The sequence below is a fragment of the Bison bison genome, unplaced genomic scaffold (genome assembly GCF_000754665.1).
Source record: "Bison bison bison isolate TAMUID 2011002044 unplaced genomic scaffold, Bison_UMD1.0 scf7180017864309, whole genome shotgun sequence".
Taxonomy (NCBI): Eukaryota; Metazoa; Chordata; class Mammalia; order Artiodactyla; family Bovidae; genus Bison; species Bison bison.
Genome location: NW_011494881.1, coordinates 3,199,661 through 3,216,415, shown reverse-complemented (window position 1 = coordinate 3,216,415; position 16,755 = coordinate 3,199,661). Strand labels below are relative to the sequence as shown.

At 39.1% G+C, this 16,755-nt stretch overlaps 1 protein-coding gene across 1 annotated transcript in view; it reads right to left on the bottom strand.

The window, feature by feature from the left end:
* DDX21 (DEAD (Asp-Glu-Ala-Asp) box helicase 21) overlaps nucleotides 1–16,091 on the bottom strand; it is a 24,905-nt gene extending 8,814 nt beyond the window's left edge. Inside the window, exons 1-11 of the mRNA XM_010852200.1 lie at nucleotides 15,920–16,091; nucleotides 13,588–14,034; nucleotides 12,013–12,088; nucleotides 11,079–11,257; nucleotides 9,917–10,034; nucleotides 5,891–6,076; nucleotides 4,753–4,898; nucleotides 3,887–4,036; nucleotides 3,273–3,434; nucleotides 1,943–2,062; nucleotides 713–786 (exon numbers count right to left, since the gene is read on the bottom strand). Coding sequence (XP_010850502.1) covers nucleotides 713–786; nucleotides 1,943–2,062; nucleotides 3,273–3,434; nucleotides 3,887–4,036; nucleotides 4,753–4,898; nucleotides 5,891–6,076; nucleotides 9,917–10,034; nucleotides 11,079–11,257; nucleotides 12,013–12,088; nucleotides 13,588–14,034; nucleotides 15,920–16,006 — 1,745 coding nt within the window. The 5' untranslated portion in view covers nucleotides 16,007–16,091. The remainder of the gene's footprint in view (nucleotides 1–712; nucleotides 787–1,942; nucleotides 2,063–3,272; nucleotides 3,435–3,886; nucleotides 4,037–4,752; nucleotides 4,899–5,890; nucleotides 6,077–9,916; nucleotides 10,035–11,078; nucleotides 11,258–12,012; nucleotides 12,089–13,587; nucleotides 14,035–15,919) is intronic.
* Between the last annotated feature and the right edge of the window lie 664 nt (nucleotides 16,092–16,755).

The window sequence follows — 16,755 nt, the reverse complement described above, 5'->3', positions numbered from 1 at the left end:
CATCATTCCTTCCAAAGAAATCCCAGGGCTGATCTCCTTCAGAATGGACTGGTTGGATCTCCTTGCAGTCCAAGGGACTCTCAAGAGTCTTCTCCAACACCACGGTTCAAAAGCATCAATTCTTCGGCGCTCAGCCTTCTTCACAGTCCAACTCTCACATCCGTACATGACCACAGGAAAAACCATAGCCTTGACTAGACGAACCTTTGTTGGCAAAGTAATGTCTCTGCTTTTGAATATGCTATCTAGGTTGGTCATAAATTTCCTTCCAAGGAGTAAGCGTCTTTTAATTTCAACCAAAAAAAATTAAGTATTCTTCAGTTTGTAGGACAACTGCACATAATGAAGAATGTTCTTGCCCTTATGCAAGTAGCACCTCCAATGATACTGTTAATCTAATCCTTACCATCGAGATATTTTCCATAACTTTTACCTACACCATATCTAAGACACAGTTATTTAAAATGCCAACACAACCAAACTATTAATAATGGTTTCCTCTGGTGAACAGGATTGGGCACAATGTGCAAAAATGAGAATTTTTATTTTATACAATTTTACTTCAGCACAGTCTATTTTTTTTAACAAGCAGGTTATAAATTGTTTAAAACACTAAATAGAATACATTTTAATCTAAATTTCATTAATGCACAAAAACATGTAATAAATAGAGCAAGCATAAAACAAACCACAGCAGTGGTAGAGAACATACCTGATGGCATCTTTGCTAGAAGCTTTTATTATCTCTGTTGGAGAAGGAACACCTATTCGTTTAAATTTAATTCCCTACAAGGAAACGAACCATAATTTAATGTACAACATGGCCATCAATTATTTCTATTGAAACCAGTAGTCCCCCAATTTTCTAATACTTACCAAACATATTTGATAATTATTTAAAACAAAACTTTTATCTTAGAAAGGTTTTTAGATTTACAGAAAAGTTGCAAAGATAGTACACAGAGTTCCTGTCTACCTGCACCTATTACTTTGGTACATTTGTCAGAAATGTACCAAAGAAACCAACACTGCTACATCACTATTAACTGAACCCCAGATTTCATTCAAATTTCACTAGTTTTTCTAATATCCTTTCTTCTGTTGATATATGACCAAGGACACCACAGTACATTTAGTTAACAATGTCTTCTTAGTCTTCTCTGATCTGTGACAATTTGTCTTTCCTGTTTTTCATGACCTTGACAGTTTTAAGGTGTGCTAGCCAGTATTTTGTAGAATGTCCCTCAATTTGAGAATATCAGTTTTTCACACAGGGGGTAGACTAGGGTTATGGGTTTAGGGGGAGATGACCAGAGGTAAATGCCTATCTCAGTACATCATATCAAGGGCACATGCCCATCACTGATGTTGACCACGATCACCTGGCCAGGTGGTGCTCCTCCCCAGGGGAGAAAGTCCTCACCCCCATCCCACTCTGCTCTTTACAAGATGGTAACTAAGAGAAATCCACTGAAGGTGATTAAAGCTCCACCTATCATAGGAGAAAGTATAAAATTCTTCTGCAAGGAAAAGTGTGTTCTTTCCCATTAAAGAATTTCTCTTTTTGACAGTCTCATCTTTCATGGTTTTCAAGCAATTCTCCAAACTTCAAGTAACCCCCTAAACCTACACTTAAAATACTTCTGTTGTGTTCATTGTGCATCACTGTCAGAAAACTGTCTTTCAAACATCTCAATAAAAAAAAGACCCCTTCTCATCATAAATATTAAGACAAAACCACTGCTTTCAAATGCAAAGTTATTCAAAACAGGCTTTAAATGATATGACAATATATAAAACACGTATTTAACGACAAGCTTTCACTCATGGCCACATGCTTAAAAATAAAACTTAAATAAAGTTAACAAAAACCGAATAAAGAGACAAAGACTGACTTTGGAATTCAACATAAGCTGAATGAAGGCTAAGAAAAAAGTTTTACCGCTTTTTGTTCCACTTGGGCTAACTGATATTCTTCTTTGTGCTGGTAAAAGCAGATGCAAACCCCAGTTCTCCCAGCTCTACCTGTTCGCCCGGAACGATGAATGTAGGATTCAACATCCTATGGAAGTAAAATACGTCAATGATACCAAACGATGAAGAAAGATAGTCCTGAGAGCCTATGCAGAGCCGAGTGTGGTGGTGACAGACTTGGCCCGAGAGGGGATGGTGTGAGGGAGGAGGCACCTAAGCATTCCAACTTTGAGAACTGAAAAAACTTTGAAACCTCTAGAACAGTGGTCCGTCCCTACGCTGTGGGTAAATCTGCAAAAAGTATTGCTTTTTTAAAAAAGCATTGTTTTATTTAACCCACTATATCCAAAAGTTTACCATTTCAGTATGCTATTTCTACAAGACATGTTATCAATGAGATATTATACATTCTTTTCCCGCAAGTCTTTCAAAACTACTGTGCATAATAGAAAGTTTAAATATTTTAAAAATCCAATGTGTATTTCATACTTACAGCACATACAAGTCAACTAAGACTAGTTGCATTTCAAGTACTGAACAGCCACGTACGTGCCTGTGGTGCTCATACTAGATAGCGCAGGTATACCGGCTTATTTAAATAATGTCTCTGTTACACACTTATGGGACATCCTGTGTAAGAAATGGTGACTTTGTAGTAATGTATTTTTCCATCACTGTGAATATTAATGCTGAGGGATTTGCCAAATTTGGGGGTAATGGGGTCTTCATGCCTGAAGTGATGGGAACAAGCTCCTTCAGACTAACTTTTATGTAAGTGTCCACACCATATAAACTGTTCATCAAGGACCTCTTTGGGAAGTTCCCATCACCCAAGCAGTTTTAACCAGAAGTTGTTAACCACAGGCCTTTCTCGCTTCTCTCTTCTCTAGCTCTCAAGTTTATCTACCCTACCACCACCCCATCTATGCCTTACCAACTTCAAAGTCCAGTTCAAAATTGCACTACCCCCATCCAGCAACCTTTCAGGACAATGCTCTAACCAGAAACTATCTTTCCAACCTCTGCCCACTCACCACACTGTCAGTTCTGAGAGACGTGGGGACATATGACAGGTTCATTTTAAAATCACCCTTAGCAACCTAACACCCCAAAGAAAGCTATCACTAATCATCTGAAAAGAAGCAATACGACTTTCAATTTGTTTTAACACCCAAAAGAAACAACAAAATAAAAGTTAAGTGTAGCTTTGCACAGTAGAAGTATCATAGCCAATGAAGTTTATCCAAGATGAATTACTAATGGAGGGGGGGAGGGGAATCTAACTGTAAATCCCTTACCTTTGGTGGAGAACTCTGAACAACCAGATCAACCTCGGGGATGTCTAGCCCACGTGCAGCAACATTGGTTGCAACCAAAACTCCAAAATCACCATTTCTAAAACCTTTCAGGGTGATTTCCCTTTGCTTCTGTGGAATGTCTCCATGTAAGGACTGGGCATCCTGCCAAAGAAACAAGCTCACTTAAGAATACCAGATCATATAATGCAGGTACTTTTAAAATCACCAATTTGGCCTATAAAGACATTCACATTTTGGTGACACCTCTGCTGAAAATACAAAGGGGAAAATATGCCTTCCATGGACAAGTCTCAAATTTTCAATGGTGGTCATTAAATCTGTATTCAACTGTATTCAATTATTTGTTGTCATTCAGTCACTAAGTCGTGTCCGACTCTTTGCAAACCCATGGACTGTAGCATGCCAGGCTTCCTTGTCCTTTACTATTCAACTACCCAAATATGAGTGATCAAATATTTGTCACAGTAACCTTGGGTTTGAGCCATGCTTTCTTCATCTGTGAGGTAAGACGGGCAAATCAGATGAACTCTAAGATGTATACTCTATTAACTGAAAGATGCTGCCTCCTTATGGGAAGAGAGGGTAAGACCAACCTGTCTTACAGCCACATTCTGTGACAACTCCTGGGCTTCTTTCTTTGTTTCACAAAATATGATAGTGCGCCCTTGAAAACCACTGTACACTCGGATCACGTCTCCGATAACTGCTGCCCTCTGAGTCCAGTGGCACTTGATAGCCAGATGCTTAGGAAAGAGGAGAAAAAAGATTATTCAGTAAAGCCTCGCTAGAATCTAAATCATCTGCCCAAGTCTAATGATACTAAAAGCAATTGTTTAAGCCTGACTAGAGAAAACTTCCACCACCACTGTTTAGAGGGAAAAAAACTAAACAACTAAAGCAGAGAGCCTTTCCTCTTTCACCAAAGAGTACCCGGCTTCTTTATCCATTTTTTGACCTAACCCAGAAAATGTAAGAAAAGAAATGCTGTTCCTAAACTCCCACAAGAAACCAAATAACAGGCAGCAGGAAAGCCTCTGTGTGTTCTGTTCTTCATCCACTTAAACATGCAATCAGTAGTCAGTTTCTGTACAGGTCTGTTGCTTGGATGCAATAAAGTCCACTAGGTACCAGACCCTAAGAAAAACACAGCTTCAACAGCAAAACTACGATTCTGTTGCCCTCTAATGTATAAACTCGATGTGTAATGTCACTCCACTTACCAATTTATATAGATTTAAGTTTCAAAAGATTCTTCAATCAGGCTACCAGATGATGAAATTTAGAAAAAGCACAGATACCATTTACCACTCAATTAGAAACATAACTTTACTTGGCTTTTCACATAGATTTAGTACTTATCGGGAAAAGGAGTTTGTATTTGCAATCTAAATACGATCAGACAGGGAAAAACATTATATACTATTTGTAACTAATGCCAACAACTCAATGAATCATTTACCTCTACAGTTATCGCTGTTTTCTGTGTCTTTTTACCAATCAGGTCCACTTGTTCATATGTAGATTTCATGTATTTCTTAGCAACATTAAACACCCAATAGGGGCAAGTTGCAGAAAAAAGCAATGTTTGGGGATTGTCTTCTGAATCTTAGAGGGGGGAAAAAAAAAAGTATGAATAATTCAAAATAGCCTACACAAACAGAATTCCACTTCACTCAATTTTTCCAGGGTCCATCCAACATTCTACAAGAAACACTTCTGACACCAAGCCAGGCATTGAGGACATACAAATTAAAGACATCAAGGTTCCCAGTCGGCAAAGAAATATTGTCTTAATAATTTAAGTAAAGGATTCTTGAAATACCCAGAGAACTTTAAAGTTATTTTGCTTTCTAACCATTGGCCCTTATGAACCATGAGGGAAATCTGTCCTTTCTAATGAGACCTACTAAGTGGATAACATCAATTAAACAGGTCCAATAACCAACGAATTTAAGTCACTAAATAACCTGTAATCAACACAACAGATTCTGTACTCATCTATTCTCCCAAGCATTTCCTCAACATTTGGAGGTTAGAATTTAGTTTATTCATTTTTTGAGGTCAGACACTAAAACTCCCCAACCTCAATTTTTTTAAGTTTGCTCTTAGAAGACCACTGCATTTTCCTATATTTCCAATGGTAGCATAACTGACAGAACCCTTCTGAGAGCAACCGGACAGTGTATATTGAGGAACATAAGTATTTATACCTCTCAAATCAGATCTCCTTTGTGGAAATCTATCCTTAAGAACTAATTTTGAATATTGTTGTTTGAAGTAAGCTGTCTACATACAAATGTCTGTCAGCAGATTTATATTATGTAAAAATTACAATATATAGACAGATTATCATGGCACAAATAGTTCATGGAGTTTTACATGTGCAGTACAGTTAACATACACACAATAGCACAAATCAGGAATAAACCAGAAACAAAGTATACCAAGCTGGCTTCTCTTATTTTCCCTATTGTAATTATGTGCAAATCATGGAAATTTCCTGCCAACTTCCTTAGGCTTCATTTAACTTTCAGAAGACTACTTAACCACTACCCTTCCTCCGATCCCTTATGCCAGTTCTTGAATGTGCAATTTACCTTTCTTGTATGCTACACATAAAATCTCTTCCACTTGATCAGCAAAGCCCATATCCAACATCTGGTCAACTTCATCCAGGACAACATGCTTAAGTTTGGTGAGATCTAGCTTGCCATTCTGTAGGTGGTCTTTGATACGACCTGGTGTCCCAACCAGGATATCGATCCCATTCTTCATGCGTTCAACTGTAAAGAACATCAATGATGAGATATGCTGGATTTTTAAGTCCTTTTATTAATCTGGAAAACCAATTTGATATATTTTTTATTTTAAAGTATTTATTAACTACAAGTATTAATACAAGGTACTATGCCAAATACTTTAGATAGAGACACTCGAAGCACTCCTTGACCTACTGGGGAAATTTGTAAGAAATGACAGTCCAAAGACTTCCCTTGCAGTCCAGTGGTTAAAACTCCACACTCCCAATGTAGGGGGCACGGATTCAGTCCTTGGTGGGGGAACTTAAGATCCCACATCCCATGGCAGTCCAGTGTACTACATAACAAAAAAAAAATGCACCAATGAGGGATGGTAGCACCAGGAAAGAGATTATTTCCTTTATTGGTGGAGGGAGTCAATATTTCACAAAGTGAAAACAAGTATCTTAAAAATAGTAACTTTCTATAGGCAAGAACGCCAGGAGAAATATCAATAACCTCAGATATGCAGATGACACCACACTTACGGCAGAAAGCGAAAAAGAACTCTTGATGAAGGTGATAGAGCAAAGTGAAGAAGCTGGCTTAAAACTCAACACTGAAAAAACTAACATCACAGCATCCAGTCCCATCATTTCATGGCAAATAGATGAGGAAACCATGGAAACAGTAACACTTTTTTGGGGCTCTAAAATCACTGCAGATGGTGACTGCAGCCATGAAATTAAAAGAAGCTTGCTCCCTGGAAGAAAAACTATGACAAACCTAGACAGTATATTAAAAAACAGAGATATTACTTTGCTGACAAAGGTCTGACTAGTCAAAGCTATGGCTTTTCCAGTAGTTATGTATGGATGTTGAGAGCTGGACCATAAAGAAGGCTGAGCACCAAAGAATTGATGCTTTTGAACTGTGGTCTTGGAGAAGACTCTTGAGAGTTCCTTAGACTGCAAGGAGATCAAATAAGTCAATCCTATATGAAATTAATCCTGAATATTCATTGGAAGGACCGATCCTGAAGCTCCAATACTTTGGCCACCTGTCACGAAGAACCAACTCACTCAAAAAATCCCTGATGCTGGGAAAAACTGAAGGCAGGAGAAGGGGACGACAGAGGATAACATGGCTGGATGGCATCACGGACTCTATGGACATGAGTTTGAGCAAGCTCCAGGAGATGGTGAAGGATAGCGAAGCCTGGCATGCTGCAGTCCATGGGTTGCAAAGAGTCGGATACAACTGAGCAACTGAACAGCAACATAGGCAAGCAGGTATAGGGAGAATGACAGGATAGATGGGCAAGCATTATAACAAAGTGCAGAGATGGTCAGAAAAGTGGGGTTCAATGTAACTGTGGTGAGATGGTAATGATACAACTGTTTCCATCCTGTTTTTGAAAATTAATTTTTATTGCTGTATAGCTGATTTACAATGTTGTATGAGTTTCAGGTGAACAGCAAAGTGCTCCCTGTGCTATATACAGCAGGTTCTGATTAGTTATCTGGATGTAACTTTCTATCGAGTTGTTACTGTAGTTGAGGAATCTACTGCTAGGTACTTGACATACTTACCCAATTTCATCCTCACAACACTGCAGGGTGAGTTTAGCAATCTTACATGAATAAACTAAAGTGCAGAAAAATCAAGCGACTTAAACTGAAAAATCATTCAGGTACTCTGTGAGCAGAGGTTAGAGGCAAACCCAGGCCGTTCTGATGCCAAAACCTATGTTAGTTCCACCAAAGCCAAAGAGATAATCACAAGCCTTGTGTGCCAATACTAAGACTTCTTTTGTCATTTTTTATATTATTTGTAAATTTTTATTTTATATTTGAGAATGCTGCCACTGCCCAGCATCCTGAGACAGTATCATATTGCATTTCACTAGCCCAGGAAGAAACAGAAATTCAAAGTATAGTTGCTACTGAGTATGTATCACTTTTGTACCACTGTAAAGTCGTGAACTCTTAAGTCAACTCATCTTAACTGAGGGACCTTAAGTTGCTGTCAGGGACCTTAAGTAGCTCTTTGGCTACATGGGTATCATATGGGTAAGGTAAATTCCTATAAGCAGATTTTTTTTTTTAATAAGTAGAATTATTGAGTAAAAGGGTTTATGTATTTCAATTTAAAGAGGTGGTTTAATTCTCTAGTAGTCAAAGAATATGCCTGTTTTCTCATTCAAGGAATTATCAAACTATCTTTTATCCTTTGATACTCTAAACAGGTAAAATATTCATTATAATTTTAATTTACATCTCTAATTGTGAATGAAACTGAATTTTATTTCATATATTACAATCCACTTTCTTATAATGTGAAATATTAATGCTGTTTCATCTTTAATCTTTTCCTTATTGATATACAAATTAAGGGCTTCTCTGATGGCTCAGCAGTAAAGGATCTACCTGCCAATGCAAGAGATCCACCTGCCAATGGATTCCATCTGTGCTGGGAATATCACCTGGAGAAGGAAACGGCAACCTGCTCCAGTATTCTTCCCTGGAAAACCCCATGGACAGAGGAGACTGGTGGGGTATAGTCCACAAGGTCAGAGAGAATCAGACACAACTTAGCAACTGAACAACAGGTGATTTACAATGTTGTTTTAGTATCAGATAGATAGCAATGTGATTCAGTTATACATATACATGTATCTATTCTTTTTCAGATTCTTTCCGTATACAGGTTATCACAGAGTATCAAGTTTCTGTACTATACTGGAGCACCTTGTTGATTATGTTTTATATCTATGTTTTATATCTAGAAGTGTGCAGATGTTAATCCCAACCTCCTAACTTATTTCCCACCCTCCACCCCTGCCACCTTTCCCTTTTGATAACATAAGTTTGTTTTCTTCCTTTTTGGGTTCCAGGGGATGGAGGCTAGGGGTGGATTGGGCTGTGTGGCTTGCAGGATCTTAGTTTCCTGATCAGGGACCAAACTGGGGCCCTGGCAGTGAAAGCACTGAGTCCCAACCATTGGACCACCAGGGAATTCACAAACATAAGTGTGTTTTCTGAGAGTCTGTTTTGTAAATACGTTCATTTGTTTCATTTTTTTAGATTCCATATATAAGTGAAACCATATATTTGTCTTTCTCTGCCTGAGTTATTTAGTATGATAATCTCTAGATCCATCTTGCTGCAACTGACATTATTTCATTCTTTTTATGGCTGAGTAGTATTCCATTGTATGTATGACCATATCTTTACTCATTCATCTGTCCCATACAAAGACTTTCAAAATGCTTAAGTCCCTTCCTGAATTATGTATCTGACCTACAAAACAAAGTTTCTAGGTCTTAAATTGGGAAATAATGGAATATTATAGGAGGGGATACATATGGCCCTTGGCACCAGAAAAAGGAAAGGCTACCTACAGTAAAAAGAGGCAAAGACCCAAGGTCCTTGACAGATTAAAAAGAATAACCTTGAATTCTGACTTTCTAGTTCCTGGATTCTGTCCTCTTAGGCTCAGTAAGGCAGTCTTTAGGTAAACATAGATAAATAATTACAAAAGTCCTAAGATCCATATACAGATTTGACATATCATCATGCAAGACCGTGTGCCTGACCATCTTTAAACAATAACGGCAAAAGAGAGAGTTCCCTGGTGGTCTAGTGGTTAGGATTAAGCACTTTCACTGCCATGGCCCAGGGTCAATCCCTGGTTGGGGAACTGACATTCTGCAAGCCACACAACACGACCAAAAAATAAAAGAAGAAAAAAAAAGACAAAAGAAAACCACCATAAATGACTAAATCAGGTAGGAAAAGACAGATGTCAAAGTCAGAAGAAATTCAATCAGGTCATCTTAAAAGTAGATGGCATTTTCCTTTCCTCACTTGTGGATTAACTTACTTTGTCCTCCATAGGGAGTTCCTCCATAAAAACAAGCCACTGCCAGCTTTTTTGTGATGTCACTGAAGTCTCTGCTTACTTGACTTGCCAACTCCCTTGTGGGTGCAAGAACCAGTACCTGAAAAGAAAAACTAATAATGGAATCCAAAGTATTATGCAATAATTGTTTAACAAATTTCCAATACACCAGGAGGTTCAAGTCATCCTAACAATTACTTTCAAAATATCTATAATAATACCTACAATAACACACAACAGATTTCTACCAAACCAAAAGGTAGAGCCTAGATTTAAATTCAGTGTAGTCTGAAATCTCCACACTACAGTGAAATGGAAGTAGAATAGAAGTCAGAAGAGTAAGAGCAGACCAATATGGTGAAGGGCTTTGAATCGTAACAGGAAACACAACACAGGACCACAACAGACCCTCAGATTGGGTAACAGCATGAAAACAAATGTGATTTAAGAACAACCTAATACATCCATTCAACAGGTATTTACTGAACATCTATTATATACCAGGCACTATTCCAGGTGCTAGAATAATTTATTGTTACAGCTGCTGAAATTGCAGACAAATAACAGTAAACAAATGAATTAATGAGGAGGGGGCATGGATACTGGAAAGCCCGTGAATGAGGTGAGGCCAAAAAGTCAGGTACAACAACCCAAAGCCAAGGTGACAACACAGGCATTTCAAGGAGGTCAAGGTTTGAATGCTAAGTTCTTTAGCAATGAGCTCAATAAGCACCATCCTCATCAGAGGGCGTGGCCTCTTCACATCGAATACTCCTTCCTATTCAGACATCTCTATTAAAAATGCTTTCCCCATTTTAGGCAAAAATGCAGACACTTAACAAAACCCTTGAGCCCCAGGGACATCTAAAAGTCTTAAAGAAATATATAAGCATTAATAATAGAGGTGATCATTACCATGGAACAAATTACAATATTTAAATACATAAGGTTTGCAGTCAACAGTCTTAAAAGAATTATCCTGATTTATATCTTCGGATAAAGATCTCTAGTAAAAAAGATCTTAAGAAAAAGGCCTTAAAAACTCAAAACAAAACAAAGGGATATATAAGTGATGTCCAAGAAATGTCTCTTTTTTGTGCGGACTTGGAACCTGTAAACTAAAGACTGTGTTAAAGATACTTACCTGAGGGGCACGCCCTCTCTTCCGGTCTTGCAGTTCTCCAAGAAGTTTCTCAACCAAAGGGATAGCAAAGGAGAATGTCTTTCCAGTTCCTGTCCGCGCCTGTGCAATTAAATCCTTCCCACTATAGACATGGTGAAAAGTCTTTGCTTGTATAGGAAACAGGAAGGTCACCCCACGGGCTGTGAACAAATGAGCCATGTTACCTGACTGTGAAGTTCTTAAAGCCTCGGCCATACTGGAGGATGAAAGCACGGCCAGGCTTCTGATCCTGCAGAATTTTAGAATTCTACATTCTGGTCACATCTACAAAGTTAAGTTCAAATATATTCTGGCAATGAAGAATCTTTTGACCAAAAAATATCAATAAACTTTAAAGCACTAGAGTACAGTAAATACTTATTATCTTAAGAGATGAAGCCCCTTGTCACGAAATCTCATCCACAGGCCAATATAAGCCCAAAAATCAGGCGTTTTGCTGTCTTGACTGCACCACACCTGATTCAGAAATCACCTAAGTTGAGCATCTGTGACTTTCTACTTGGTTCATAGGCACAATACTAACCTGAGTTCTGAGTCAGGCTAGTATCATTAACCTAGAGATGCCTCAAGAAGTGCAAGAGGGTAAAAAAGAAAATACCAACATGGCATCAATATTTAATTGCACCAGTACTATCAGTCATTATACCTCTGAATATATATAATGTATTTTTTATTTTTTTGAATATAATATATTGAATAAATTTTAATCATTCATTTAAGAAGCAGTAAAGGCCATCACTAGTTTAGTCCTTTACCAAATATATAGACCTACTTCATTATATGGCTGCATATATCATCCTCCAATAAGAACATGTCTCAGTGTATCTCAACAAAACCAGTAGAGTGCTTCCAAATAACGTGTTCTAACATTATACAATATTGCCAAGAATATTACCTTTAAGAAGTTTAATAGTTTCTTCAGATATGGGAAAATTAGAGAAAGCGCCTTCTTTTTGCTCCACAGTCATTTCCTATCAAATAAAGGGGGCCACAGAAAGAAATCAGTAACTTTATCCCTACAGGTTAAATACAGAAAGCCTTCTAAGAAATTATTCTAAAATATTTCTTCTAAATCAACCAAAAAGACACAAACACTCTGGTAAGTAAATCAAGATCTGAAAAGGATAAAGATGACAGTAATCTATAAAACCCTAAGAGAAGAAAATTTTGTGGCAAATATATATAGCACAGATATACCACATATGGCTAGTGAAAGCAGCTTCAGCCTCAACTAAGAACTTTTCCAGTTATTCCAAATCAACAATACACTGGTGAAGAGGTTATTAACCACTTCGCATAGCAACATCTTTCATAAACATATCCACAGAAAATAAGGGATAAGCATTTATAACAAATGATTACACTGGCACTATTTGATAGTGAAAAATCTGAATGTCCAACAATTGAATAATTAAGTGAATTTCTAAACATCTACATGATGGATTACATAACCACTAAAAATATTTAATATTAAAAAGGAAAAAAAAAAAAAGTAAGGGAAATGCCTATATAAAAATATAGGCAATGGGCTTCCCTGGTGGCTTAGTGGTAAACAATCCACTTGCCAATGCAGGAGACATAAATTCAATCCCCAGTCAGGAAAGATCCCACATGCCACGGAGCAACTAAACCCATGTGCACCATAACTATTGAACCTGTGCTCTAGAGCCTGGGAGCTGCAACTCCTGAGCCCAAGTGCCATATCTACTGAAACCCGCAAGTCTTAAAGCCCGTGCTCCCCGACAAGAGAAGCCACCACAATGAGAAGCCCAGGTACACCATCCAAGAGTATCCATGGAGCAACAAAGACTCAGTACAGTCATAAATAAATAAAATTATTTAAAAAATAAAAATATAGGTAAGCTAGGAAAAGGCAAGATACAATATGGATAAAATCATAATCTGACAAAAAATAGCTGTATATGTTTTTTATAATCAGGAAAAAATTTTAAATCTTGATTACAACCCTACGGCAAAGAGAAATTTACTAGATTTAGCATTTTTCTTTGATGATTGAGCTTCTGAAAGATAACAGGATCAGCTTCCAAAAGGACATTTAAACATTGTATTCAACTCAAGTTAGTTAATGACCTAAACAAAAAGACTTGTGCAATCAAGCAAGCACCTTTTCAGTAGTTCCACTTAATCATGATTTACTAGGTGAAACCCTCAGAGGGATGCTGGAGTACATATGCATAACTATATACATCCTGTTGATTTCTGACTTGAAAATAAGCAGATCAAGTGTGAAGAGAAGACATTCTCTAAACTTAAACCTTGCCTAGTTGCAAAGGAAGTATTCTGACAGTGTAGTTTTAAAAATACTCACCCTGCACCTCAAGAGAGGCGCTATGAAGTGCTGACACATCCAATTTCCTCCCATTATTAAATAATATGTGTAACAATTATATACTTATTTACCTGAATCAACATCAAAAGATACACTGTACATATTACAATGCAACTTTACCTGCTCTAACTCACTGTTTTCTTCACTGGCAGCTTCCTTGGAGTTGGAGTCAGGTCCAGAATCAGGGAATCCATTCTTGAGGTTGGGGCTTTTCTCTTGAATTTCTCCATTTATTTCTTTTTCTTTCTTCATCTTTTTGGGCTTAGGTGCACCCAATTCTTCCTCAGAAGGCTCTTCATTTTTTATAGCTTTTTTGGTTTTAGGAGAAACAACTGTCTTTTCACAGGGCTCCTTCGATTTTTTCAAACTTTTGGTTTTAGGAGAAATAATGTCATCTTGAGATGGCTCCTCTTTCTTTTTTGCCTTTTTAGATTTAGGAGAATTCACGTCAACCTCAGAAGTCTCTACTTTCTTTGTAACCTTTTTAGCTTTGGAAGAAATCATTTCTTCTTTTTCTTCTGCTGCCTCTTCAGTCTTACTAGATTTTGGCTTCTCTTTTTTACCTTTCTAAAAAATAAATAAAGACAATGCAAATGCTGAGCAAAGCACTGATACAGTTGCATAATATATCAATTATGCATTATTTCAAGATCACATAATTATGAAAAATATAATTTGGAGGCATTTTTCAACATGTGTACTTCTACCTTGCACAAAGGCAAAAATCAAACAGTATGCTTTTTAATACTGTTTCTTGACTAACATGGAGAGAATAATATACCAATAACTTCATTAGCTTGGAAGAGAATGCTTCTTGGTAACTATTCAATTGTACAAGCTGTACAGTCCAATTTTTACAAGGGACTTGGAATGGCTCACAGGATTCTCCAACATGTTCTAAATCACAAACTACAGGAAATGATCAAGAACAATTTAACTTAACTCGATTAAGTTAATACAAGTATGTATGTCCACAGATAGATGATATTAAACAGATTTCTTTCTCTGCTTGAAGCCCTCTACAGGGCTTTTCTCACAAATGCAAAGAAATTTACATACAGACATTTTATGAACCAAAAAGTTGTAAAAACCCAATCTATCACCTCATGCATAAAAAAGATATACCTAACTTAAAGGGAAAAACAGACGGCACAAAGTCACAAGAAAATGGAACAAGGGAAACCTCAAAACCAAACTAGATTACAGTTCCGAGCTGAAATGTCTGACCATCTCCAACTTTTCATATTTCTGAAAACTTAGTGAAAATGTGTTTTACTGTCTGTTAAAACCTCCGTGGCAGAGCCTCGGGCCAAGGCAAGAAATATGGGGACTATTTCATTGAGCTGAAATCTGCCTCCAAAAAACTTCAGGCTTGGCCTCTGCTCTGAAATCATGGATGAACGGTAATCTCTCTCATATGACCTATCCTTCAGACATCTGAAAAACAATCTGGTCCACTCCATCTTAAGGCTTCAATTCTACCATCCCTTTGTTCCACCAACGAGAGCGGATTTTCAGTCCCTGTGGACTGCTTTGGAATGCAGTGGAGTTTGCTGGTCGTGTCCTTTCTAACTTCAACATCCCACAACTGAATAGGCTGGCCGATGCAAGGCAAGGAAACCAGGACTACTTCCTCCCCTTGGGGACAAGTCTCTGCTACCTCCGTTTCCTACAACACCAAAATACTGCTGCTGGAGAAACTCTCCCGTTAAAAAGACCCTGAAACAGCAGGAAAGAAATTCTAAGTCATGAACAACACAAGTTCCTAAGGACAATCTTTGTTCTCTCCGACCTTACCTCAGAACAGAGAATCAGTCACAAGTTAAATTGCTTTCTAAGGAAGTAATAGGAAGGAAGCAGACAGCTATCGAGTTAACTTAAGACTACTGCACACTGCTAGCCTATATAAAAAAAAAATACGGTGTGCAGTCAGCACAACACGTCTACATTTCCACGGGAAATCTGGCCAACAAACATTAAGAGGAACTGAACTACTTTTTCGTCTAAGGGCCGCTTTCCGGAAAACTATATTTCCACCAGTAGGGTAAAAAATGTCACGACGGACGCCACCCACGTGTGCAGATGGGTTTCTGGCTGCGCCACTTCAGGAGGAAACGCTGGTCCCTCTTTTGAATTACAATTCCCTCCGCACATTCTCACGCCGGGAGGTCCGTGTCTGGGCCAAAATGTGGGGCCTAACGGTGACCAGGTGTCGGACGTCCAGACTCTGAGACCACGTGGGACACCGGCCGGCTCACTAGTTCCCATCTGCCCGGACTTCTCGGCAAAGCGCACACCGCTCGTGAAGAGCACCGACCATTCCCGAAACCCACGCGGGTCTCCGGCCGGGCAGGGTCCCCGCCGCGCGCCTTGTTTCCCGGCCCGGGCTCCTACTCTTAGCGCCCGGGCCCTCGTCCTGCCTGGTCCCAAGTCCCTCGGCCCTCAGTGGTACCTTCTCATTTTGTTTTCGCGGCATCTCCACTTTTGCCACGGCTGCGTCTGACTCCAAATCCGCGTCACTAAGAAGTTTCCCCGGCATCACTCAGCACAAGCTATGTAGGCCGACCAGTCTCGTCTACCGCGTGGAGAGGAAGAGAAAACGCTGCCCCTACAGCCCACCCAGCTTTCGTCACTTCCTGTAGTAAAGCGGAAGCGGAAGATACAGGCAGGCGAGGGCGTCGGGGGTAGTACCAAAGTAACTACTTTTCACATCCGGAGGACTCTGTGAATTAACTGCTTATGGCGCCTGGACTAGAAGGCATCTATAGAAGGGTAGGAATCCCATGGACGGAGGAGCCTGGTAGACTGCAGTCCATGGGGTCTCTGGGAGTCGGACACGACTGAGCGATTTCACTTTCACTTTTCACTTGCATGCATTGGAGAAGGAAATGGCAACCCACTCCAATATTCTTGCCTGGAGAATCCCAGGGACAGGGGAGCCTGGTGGGCTGCCGCTTATGGGGTCGCACAGAGTCGGACACGACTGAAGCGACTTAGCAGCAGCAGCAGCAGGAATCACAAAGGATGATTTTATTCTCGTTCGAACACTGCCCAGATTCTCGCTAGCCCCAGCCTGATAAATGAAGATTTGGAGTTGCTTTTGAGTGGCGCCTCTTCAGTGCTTTGTATCAGATTTTTTGCGTTTGTAAGGTCCTTTCACGCGCAAACGCGCGTGATGTGTCGTCACCTTGTGGAAACGTCGACCCTTGAAAGGAGACCCCAGACTCACAAGCCTAGATAAGAACTAGATGTTAAGCGGGTCTGGTCATTCATTCATGCGTGCGCTCA